The sequence below is a fragment of the Falco rusticolus genome, chromosome 10, assembly GCF_015220075.1.
Source record: "Falco rusticolus isolate bFalRus1 chromosome 10, bFalRus1.pri, whole genome shotgun sequence".
Classification (NCBI taxonomy): domain Eukaryota; kingdom Metazoa; phylum Chordata; class Aves; order Falconiformes; family Falconidae; genus Falco; species Falco rusticolus.
The window spans coordinates 21410860-21421398 of record NC_051196.1 but is presented as its reverse complement, the minus strand read 5'-3'; the positions used below and the strand labels follow the sequence as shown (position 1 = coordinate 21421398).

General features: G+C 53.4%; 1 protein-coding gene across 1 annotated transcript in view; it reads right to left on the bottom strand.

Annotated features, from left to right (window-relative positions):
* Positions 1 to 9047: 9047 nt before the first annotated feature.
* Positions 9048 to 10539, bottom strand: part of CTNNBL1 (catenin beta like 1) — a 55646-nt gene continuing 54154 nt past the window's right edge. Inside the window, exon 16 of the mRNA XM_037402107.1 lies at positions 9048 to 9305. Coding sequence (XP_037258004.1) covers positions 9217 to 9305 — 89 coding nt within the window. The 3' untranslated portion in view covers positions 9048 to 9216. The remainder of the gene's footprint in view (positions 9306 to 10539) is intronic.

Here is a 10539-nt window from a genome sequence, read left to right as displayed (position 1 = left end):
CGCCTCGCAGGTCGGAACCGCGCACCGTGAGCTGTGCGGTGGGCACGTTCTGAACAGTCCGAAAATGCCCAAAGGAGCCCGAAGGTGGCACAAATCCACCCTAAACACCAGCGTCGGCGCTGGGGGGAAGGCACGGGCACAGGCTTCACTCGCTGTTCTCTGTGCACGTGTAATGATCTGAAGGATATTTGCTCTCTACATACAGTAAAAATCAGATTCTTTCAGGTGTTTTCTGCCATAAGATGACAGACACTTGCTACAAAAAGATTCTTTAAATTGGACTTGAAAATACAAACTGTATTTCTTCACCCTTCCCTCAGCAGGAGGAGCGGGAGCGTTTTTCCCGTTACCCTGGCGAGGTGGGGTCCCTGGGCTCAGCCGGGAAGAGCCCCGCACGCCACTGCAGGAGCTGCGCTGCCTCGTACCTGCCTTACAAATCAATAGTTTAAAAAAAGTTCTACCTGCTGCAGTGTTCTCCACATGGCAGAATAAAGCCCAGATGGGAGCGGAGCAGAAAGCATTGATCTCTGCCCAAGTTCATTACTCCATCTAGAGTTAAAAGCTGGAGGAAGGAGGGAGCAGCGGCACAGGATGAGCTGGGCGCCCACAGCCACGGCTGGTTGGGCTCAGAGGGTCCAGTTCTAGGCCAGCGAGAGAGCAGAGGCAGCGAAGGCCTCTGGGTTTCCTGCGGGAAAGCTCCCAGGAGCCGGCAGCAGCCACGCTGCACTGGCCAGGAGAAGGAAGAAGATGCCGGAGGAGCTCAGGAGGCACCAGCCACCTGGGTGCGGGCAGCTTCTCACTGCACCCGGGGTGAACAGCCCAGGGCTGGTCTCTGTGCTCTGAGAGACCCTTTCCTTGGGTCCTCCAGGCTGCCCTGTCCAGGAGCCTGGAGCATGGCCCCCATGTCCAGGAGCCAGCAAGCAAATATGGCTGCCTCTGGGCTGGATCCTGAGCGAAGCAAGAGCATCAGCTCACCCAGAGTCACGTGTGGAGGCAAAACACCCACACACCAAAATACAGGGGTCACACATGGGGTCACGTGCAACAGGAAAAAGCAGCGAAGGCCAAGCAGGAGTGAGGGGACCTGGGCGAACCCGTGCTGCAACAGCACCTGCAGATGGGGGCGTCAGCTCTGAGGGGGCACCACTTTACTAAGCTCCCACTTGTGGGTGCAGCTGGAGTGGGAGCCGGGGACATCACCCCGCAGGGACTGTCCTGGGCAGGGGTCCCCATGCCAGGTGCAGGTCTGGCACCCCCCGCACCAGGGGCGGCACGGCCCCCCCTGGCAGCTAGGACAGCGGGTGCCGAGGCTGCGTGACTGCACCTCCAGGGCTGAGCCCTGCCAGGATCTTCCAGCGTATCACCAGAGCTATTTAAATCATGCCATCAGGAAGCAAAGAGAGCATAAATTCCTCTCGGTGCTGGGAACACCTCCAGATGCAGAGCCTGAATTAAGTCCCATTTCCAGCTGATTTTCTGCCACCGCAGCAGGATGACAAACGGACACTGGGTCTGTGCAGGGGCCCAGCAGCCAGGGAAGAGCCAAGTGTCCACGTGTCTCGGGCGCACTTGGAAGGTTTCATTTTCCTCCTCAATTTTAATTCATCAGTGAAAAGGCCCAGAGCAGATGCTGTCTGCTGTTGCAGCCACACAGCCCTGATGAACCCCTGTGTGTCTGACAGGGACAGGAAGGGAGGTTGCTTGCAGACAGAAGCGAGAGCAGAGCCAGCAGCTCCCAGACCAGACAGACGCTGGTGCTCACTGCGTAACGATGTCCCTTATCTGCACGCTTGCTATTGCTCTGAAATAGCTGGTGCCTCCCTTGCAAAGCTCCTCTTCCAGCTGAACATGCCCAGGGACTCGCTCTCAAGGATGAAACGTTCCTTACCTCCCTTAGCATCAGGTTTTCTGCCTACCATATGATTTTGCATGTGCCCTTGGTCCTGCTCAGGGTGGGCACCTGCAAGATGGGGGAATCTAGTGGCCATTTCCACATGGTGACACCAGAGACCCTGGTGGCACCACATCCACCACAGTCACAGATCCCGTGCCCATGAGGTTTGCAGGTGAGTCTTCCCTGAGCTGCCCATCTGATGGGTGGCACAGGCAAGCCTGTGGAGCTGGAGGCTGTGGTGAAGCTCTGAAGAGCTGGATGAGAGGTTGGAAGGGTGGGGGAGGTCCCAGCCACATCAGCAGCACCTCCTGGGGATTCACCCTGACCAGGGCCCCAGGAGGACTTGGGCCCTGCCGTGCAGGCTGAGGCACAGGGTCTGGCCCCTGATGGCACAGCCCCAGCCTGGCACTCCCCAAGGACACCCAGAACCAAACCGAGATGGTTAGCCCTTCTGCGCAACCAAGTGCTGCTGGTGTTTGTTCTGATGCAATTCAAACCCCGTGTTTTCTTTCAATAGCAGAGCTACCCAGCAACTGCATCTCCAGCTTAAGGCATCCAGGGAAGAAAAAAAACCCAAACCACCCACCCCAAAAACCCCACGGCTACTGCAGTACCGAAGGTTGCCTCATGCATTATTTTGAGATTCACTTATTAAAAGGTTCATGCGGGAGCACCCCGAGGCTCAGCACCCCCTGCTCTGGGGCATGGTGGGATGTTGGCTCTGTGGCCCCCAGCGCCTGCCTGCCCTGTCTGCAGCCACTCTCGCCCGCGACGCTTCCCTGCAGTGGCCGGTCCCACATCCCCATGAGCTGTGGGGCTGGGCACCAAGCTCTCCTGATGTCCATGAGCCAATGCTCAAATCCACAGCTGCCTGAGAGATCGGATTGGGTTGTTCATCTCTCTGACGGGCAGAATAAACACCCTCCACATTGATATCGAGCTCATTGCTGATACTTGTTTAGAGACTTGACAATCCCTGTATAAAAGGATTTCCTTCTACAGCTGAAGTTTGACATTCCTGCATTATTAGATTATTTGCAAAGGTCTGCGTGCACTGCAGGAAAACAACAACGCTACCAACATCCAACATTACAACCTTCTCCTCCACAAATCATCCCAGGCGCAATAAGCCACGGAGACAGCACCTATTTGAAAACCCCTGACGTAGAGAAGCAGCTGAGGGAGGCGGCAGGGTGGGCACTCAGGTGAGCAAACACAACCCAACCATGCCATTAACAACAAAACATAATAAAAATGAAATAAAATCAAGGAGGGAGGCAGGCCTGGGAGAGGGTTTGGGGTCGAGGGAACCCAGACTCACCAGCTGCTGGGTTCAGGCTCCAGCACCACCATGGGCTCCTCGTGCCGCAACCAGTGCAGCCCTTCCCAGTGGCACAACCTAACTGGGAGAGCACCAGAGCCCTGCGGACTGCCTGAGTATCCATCGGCTATGGAAGCGTGGCAGCTCCATCCCCCTGCCTGGCTCAGCCACAGCTCTGTGCCCCCGGCACTGGGAGCCCTTGGGGGTCCCAGCACGGTGTGGGGGAAGGCAGCGAGAACCTCCAACCAGCACATGGAGGCTTTGGGAGCCACAGCGCTCTGCCCAGAGCAGCCCTCGCACAGCGAAGGTTATCCAAAACATAAAATTAAGAAGAAAATTACTTGAGAAGAATTATTTCTTCAGAGAACAATTCATGCCCATTTCCAGGCCATTAACTCCTTCCTTCTCTGCAGAACCCACCATCAGGTTCCCAATGGAGAGAAGCGCTGTCACAGGTGTCAACCATTTTGGCAACAGCTCCCTCTTTCCAAACTACTGTTTCAAGGACCAAAAAAAATCAAATGTAAAAAAATTAAAAAAGCCAATCCAAACCCCCAAACCAATGACCCCTTCCCCGTCCAGATTATTTACTGCCATATGAGAAAAGCCTTTCCTGAAACCCAGGTCTTAATAGAAAAGAAAAATAAATTAAAAAACCCAATCGTTTAAGTGACTTATTTGTGCTGCTGAAGGTTTATTTCCCAATTTTGACAGTGTCTCTTTGTATTTAGTGCAGCCTGGGTCTCTCTAGCGGGATGTCAAGAGATACTCCTCAGTCATGATTTGCACTCATTTCTCCCCTTTTAGAGAAGAAGCGGAGCTCAAGATGGATTCAGAGACACGGTGAGGACAGTGCTGGTCCCCGGTGCCCACGGGGAAGTGCCACCAGCTCCTGCCACTCCTGGTGGGAGGAAACCAGTGCTTCTGCGGCTGCATCCAACGCCTTCCCTGGTGCCATCAGCCACCTGCACTGGGGCTCCCACCCCATTGCCCACCGCAGGGCTGGTGGAACCGTCCCTCCCTCCCACACCGGCTTCCCCAGGACTTGCACCAGCCAAGCCCTGATCGGCCCCAGCCTGGCGAAGACCCCACCGGGGCTAGCGCCTGCATGGAGCACAGGGGAAGCCAACGGCCCCGCAAACCAGGGACAGCATCTCCCCTGCCCCTTGCTGCTCTCCTGCTTTCCAAATCCTGTGCTGGTGCTCAGCAGCCTCGTGTGCCCAGTACCCGACCTGACGCAGAGCCCAGGTGCCCAGGTGATGGGGTCACATCCCCTCCCTGCAGCAGCTGCTGCCTGCAGCTGGCCTCAGCCTGGGGCAGCCCTGGGCTCCGCTGGGGAGCAGAGCCCCCGACACCATGTCCCAGGGTCCCTCTGCAGAGGGGAGGGGAAGCATGGGGTAATGCAGGGGAAAAGGGTGATGCTCTTGCTGCAGAACACTCTCCCCTCTCCTTTCTCTAGGAGTGAAAGTTTCCTACCTCCCCATCACCAGAGTGCCTCATCAATCACGTTCCCTCTAATTAACTTCTAATTTACCTCTTTAGTCAAATCTGTTTACAATCAGAGACAAGAAAACACGACCCAGAGAGATGCAATGAAGACTGGTGTCTCTCCCCACACGCTTGGCTGCCTCTGTGCTGCAGCCCAGCCCGGCACCCAGAGTATGGGCAGCGGCTCCGCCAGTCCCCACAGAGCAGGGAGCGGCAGGTGCATCAGCCCCATGTTCTGCCCGAAACACACAGCGGGGTTCCAGGTTCCCAGTGCTCCGGCCCCAGCTTCTGCTCCCCGGCGCAGTGCTGTGCCCACCATCCCCGCCCTGGGGAAGGTTTTACCGTCTCCCTGTAGGCGAGATGGGCACCCTGCCCCAGGCCCCCGGGGCCGGTGCTGCCTGGGGTCTGCGCTGCTCCCTCGCCCCACTCCCCAGACCCCACATTGAGCGCAAAAGCCAACAGCGATGCTGCTGCCCCTGAACCTTAACCCAGGGTCAAAATAATCAGAAGGGGTTAAACCAGGGAACAAACCCCACTGTCCGCCACCTACAAATGATTCGTTAAGAAAGTCTGTTATTAGCTCAACCCTTTAATCCTCCCCCAATTAGAATAACCACATTCTCCACAGCTGCTAAGACTCATGGCACCCGTCCTTGTACCTCCAAGGCTTTTCTGTTCTGCTCAACATTACAGCAAAAATGAGCTGGCCTGCAGCAGCACATTAAGCTGAATAATTATCTTAATTAATAACAGCGGGCCCAGGTGGGCCTCCAACCCATCCCAAGGACCAAGGCAGAGGAACCAGTGCCTCCCAGCAGCAGAGCTTGCGGCTGTGGCGCAGGTGCACGGTGGAGCTGGTGCCGAAGGCTCCCCTGACCGCAGGAGAGGCACAAAGCCACCTCCCTGCCTCAGGCACTGCACCGATCAAATCTGCTTTGGAGAGCGCAGCTCAGCTCCCACGGGCCCACACCAAGATCACCATTTATTGGTCACCGCCCTCTTTCAGTGCATCTCCTTCTCCTCCCCAAATTTCATTATTTATCTGCTGAAAATGTTTATGGAGCAGGGATTTCTCCAGGCACAAGCATTAGGAGTGGCAAACGCAAGCCCAGAGGCCAGCCCATGGACAGGGCTGGTCCTGGGTGCTGGGGGAGCACAGGTGGGAGCAGGGGGCTCTGCCCCCCCCCTTTGTGCCGGGGGGTGCCAGAGAGCCTGACCCCACCACAGCTCCCCAATGCACAACAGGCCCTGGGGACACTAAGTGGTTTTTTCATGCTTTACCAGGGGTTTGTGCAGGATAACGGGTTTCGTGCATCCCTGACAGGGCAGGGAGCTGCCTCCAGTCCCCCAGGCAGAGGATCCCAACTTCTGCACAGCAGGGTCCCTCCCTCTGAACGAGTTTGGAAATTAGGAGGAGAGAATAATTCATCATCCATCTTCTAAAAGCCTGACTTGCCATAACAAGCTCTGCACTAATTCCTCAGCAACATCTGGACCACCCTTATCTGTCAGAGAGAGACAGAGACGGCTGGGCTGTGCTCAGGTAGGCACGGGTATTGCAGCCTTTCATAATCCCCCACAAGTATCTCCTTTGGCTCAGGAAGAAAAAAATAAATAAGTGAAAACACTTGGCACAAGACGTTCCTTCTCCCAAGGCCAGGCCTGTGCTCTCCCTGGGGAGGGCTGCAGCTGCGGTGCAGCGTGGTGCGGCACCATGGCAGGGCCCTGCCGGCCTCAGGAACCGCGAGGGATAGCACAGGGGGTGGCACCACGTCCCCTGCCCTGCAGCCCCCAGGAGAAAGCTGCTGTGGCACAGGCACCAGGTGCTCCTGCAGCTGCCCGGGCTGGAAAGCCGGCAGCAGCTCCAGCAGCAGCTTCACCGTGCCCAGCTGCCCCTTTGCAGCCTGTTCTGGCAGGCACAGAGAACACCAGCTCACAGGACGATGCTAAACCCCAGTCCCCAGCACCAGTTGTCCCCAGTTCCAGGTGGGAAAGTCATGACACCCTTCTTGTGAGCCACTGGCACCTGGGGCAACACCAGGACCCTTCCCCGCTGCCCTAGGAGTCCAGTGAACCACCAAACATGGCAGCACCATGGCACCATCCATCTGGTTCCTCCACTCCCCGTCCCTCCACATGAATGCTCCCAGGACACGTTCACTGCCACCACCCACTGTGGCAGCGACTGATGTCGAGCAAATGCAAAAACCCAGAAGAAAATGACCCTGAAACAAGCTGGTGAGAACCATTAAAGCTCAGGAGCGTTTCCAGTGCCAAATACCCACTCCAAGAGTGACTCTCCTCCCGGCAGAAGCAGCAGCACCCCGCGTAATCGCCGGGTACACACCACATTAAATCACTGCTGCTTCAACACCAGTTCTTGCAGTGAACTATCCAGAGACTTAAAGGATTTGGTGAAGCGCTTCGAAGAGCTGACAAATTACAAAAGGGAAAAAAAAAAACAATCAAAGAAAAGCTGTCTTATACAAGAGGAACATTCATTATGAGCAGCCTGAGCTCCCTCCAGCAGCACCGCTCCCAAAAGCGAGCCGGCCAGCCATTAGAGCAGGGAATGATTTTCAGCTCAGAGTCTCCATATTTAGCAACCCAGCTAATGCGCCCAGAATGGCAATGGTAAGGGAGGAGAAATTTACTTTCTGAAAGCCAAACTCCAGCTGAAGCAGCGGCACAGGAGAGGTTTTGCTCCCTCCAGGTGTTGCTGGAGGTTCTCCGCAAGAGGGGCTGGCTCAGCGCAGCGACTGTGCTCCACACCACTCAATGGTTGCGCATACGCACACACGCTGACATCAGATTAAAGACAGTACATTCAGGTTTAAAACCACTTACCTCGCACTCAAGCGGTTTATGGTACTGTTTTCAAGATCTGCCCTTTTCCTCCCCAGATACATGGCCCCTGCTTTTCAGTCAAAACTGAAAAAAAGTGAAGTCCCCTTTCTGTCCTGCCTCACACCTCCCTTCTCACACCCCATCCCTTTCTCCCCAGCTTCCCAAACACAAGTATACTGTGAGACAGGGAACAACAGATCATCTTCCAGGAGGAAAAGCAGAGACCAGCCTTGACCACAAATCCACTGTCTGTGGTGTGGAAAGGGAACAATTCCCAGATGCAAGTAAAGTAAAATACCAACTAAACACATCGGAAAGATAAAGGAAAAAAACAGACCTTTAAGGAACCAGGTTGAAAAGAGAAGAAAGAAATGAGGAATTCAAACAAGTTCTGCACCAGAAATGTATTTTTGCAGCTTTTTGTGGCTGCTGAAACCATGGCTTCCATGTCCATCCCCCTGAATAAGTGTTTGATAGCACTCAGGCCAGCAGTGCCCAGGCAGTCACGATTGAAGGAAGCCTTTAAGCTTCCCTGACAATGCATTTTTCTTGGAGATAAAAAATGAATGCTGCCAGCATGCAAATCTCTCTAAATTAGGCAAGGCCCAGCTTGCTGGAGCTGCGATGTTTTGTGATGACAGTCATTAACTTCAGCAGAAGAAAAGAGGATGTGGGAAAATATTCTCAGCTACTTCTTGTCCCAGTTGGGAGTCACTGCTCGGGGAAGTGGTGGGGTTTGGCACGCTGACATCTGAAATTACATTGCAAGCGCAGGAGGATGAGCTGCAGTCTGTTCCACCGCAATCAGCCAGTCGGTCAGGGGCACATCACTTGGTCTTTCTGCAGCTCCCATGGCACACCTGCAAACGACTGCACGAGCCGGGTTTACCCTCTTCTGTTGGTGAACTTATTGCTGCTATAAAAAGCCAGACTCTGAGTTCAAGAATCAGAACACTGATTTTCTACAGGACAAGTACAGCCAAGACCTAAAGCCGACTGTGAAAGGAAGTCAATGGAATCCGGGCATTTCATTACTTACACTCCCTCTTAGTTTTGAGTATAACCTGGACAGACTCACTCCAACATCCCCTTCAGGCTGACGAGCCTGTGCCAAAACAGTACCGACTTAGCCCCGGGGAGATTTAACAGGAATGGCTAATGTGGTTGATTCCTGGTTTCCCTCTGCCACTGAGGAGCAGCTGAACTGGGCACATACCAATGTCTCAGCCTCCCCATTTCACATCTGTACAGGGTGTTGCACATTTTCATTAACGTATCAGGCTGGAATCACCTGCAAACAATCTCCTGAGCTATCTGAGCTTCCTCTACCCTCCCTCTGATACATATACTGTTGTACTGTTTCACACTGATCACAGCAGTTTGACTTATGGGGGTGGGGCGGGAAATAAATAAAAGGAAGAATCTTGAGCTGTCCTAATGCAAGGCATGCGGGTGCAATCCCACTCACAGCAGACTACTTCAATAAGAAACAAGGAATTAAAAAAAAGCAAACTATCTTTAATATCTTGAAAATCCCATTAGGAAGCAGTTTCATAGAAACATTGCTTTAATCGTGCAATGAAGGCTGGAGGAGGGTAGCAGAACGAGAGAGAACCAGAAGCCGCATCCTCATGGGCAGACACGGAATTTGTCCCACCCTGAGTCCTCAGAAATTCTCCAGCAGATCCAGGATCCGCTTCTGCTCGCTCTCCCGAAACTCCTGGTTCTTCCCATCCCCGATGTTCTCCGCATACTCTGCGGGGGAGAAAGCAGACAGACAAGAGGCTTTGAGTGAGACACTAATGAACAATGGGTAACTTCTCTTGCAGATAACACAGCAGAATCTAAATCTGCGTCCACTGCGAACAACTGAACAGGAATTTATGCAAGGAGCATTTATGTTTTTTCTCCCCATCCCCAGGGTTAAAGCTCTGCATAACAAACATCTACTGACCCCTCATTAAAAGCTTCTGTAGCAAACAGAGACGGTAGGAGGAACATCCTGCTCTCATCACTAAGCAGCACTACGAGCCCGAGCAGACACTAGCACCACGAGGCAGCAGCACCCGTTCCGCGTTCTGCAGCACCTCACCATTCAGAAAGGTGACAGTCTAGGTGCTCCTCCTAACTCCTCAGCTATCCCAGTGGAGCAGCCCACTGGCAGCTGTTCAAACTGGACAGTCCTATCAATGGCCTCTTTCAGCCCACAAAATGCAAACAGTCCTGGACACCGCTGGCTTTCCAGGCCCCTTCTAACCCCAAGTACCACACAGGAAGGTCAGGCAGGGGCTGTTACACAACCATTAAACATTCCTAACCCCGATGACATGAACCTGTCTGTTATCCAAGCATCCTGAATGAGGATTTTTGTCAAGTAGAGACCAATTCCCCAATCTACAAGTGCTTTTAACCCATACCGAAGATAACACCACTTCAGATTTAACTACAAAACAAACTCTTTGTCTTCAGGCAGAGGATACCAGACCCTGATCAAAGTCTTGCACATCCATACACAGGACCAATTCCACGGAAACAAAGCGTCCTCTGCAGCTCTCCTTCCTGACATTCATTTAAAGCTGGCAGCTCTCATGCCTGTACCAGCTCCCTCCTTCCTGCCACCAGCACCTGCATATTCAAAGATGGTTCAAAAAGAAAAAATAAAAAAAGCAGGTTTTGAGCTGCAAAAGCAAGGAGCTGAACAAATCTTAGTAAATCAGGAGCAGACTGCCTGGTTAGACAGTGTTTTCCAGCCTCCGCCTTCTCACATTCTTTCCTCTCTTCCTAAACAAACAGAACAGCTTGTATTCAGCATCTGAATGGTAAGTTGCTGTAGAAAGTTTGCTTTAATATTTATATGTTCAGCACTGCTACATGCTTCTGAGCTCCATCAAAGCCTTTATTATATGAGCACTGAAAAGAGTGAGGACAAGGAGAAGTTAGCTGATGTGGGAGTCTTCCCTCCTGTGTGTGCTCTCTCTCTCCATGTACA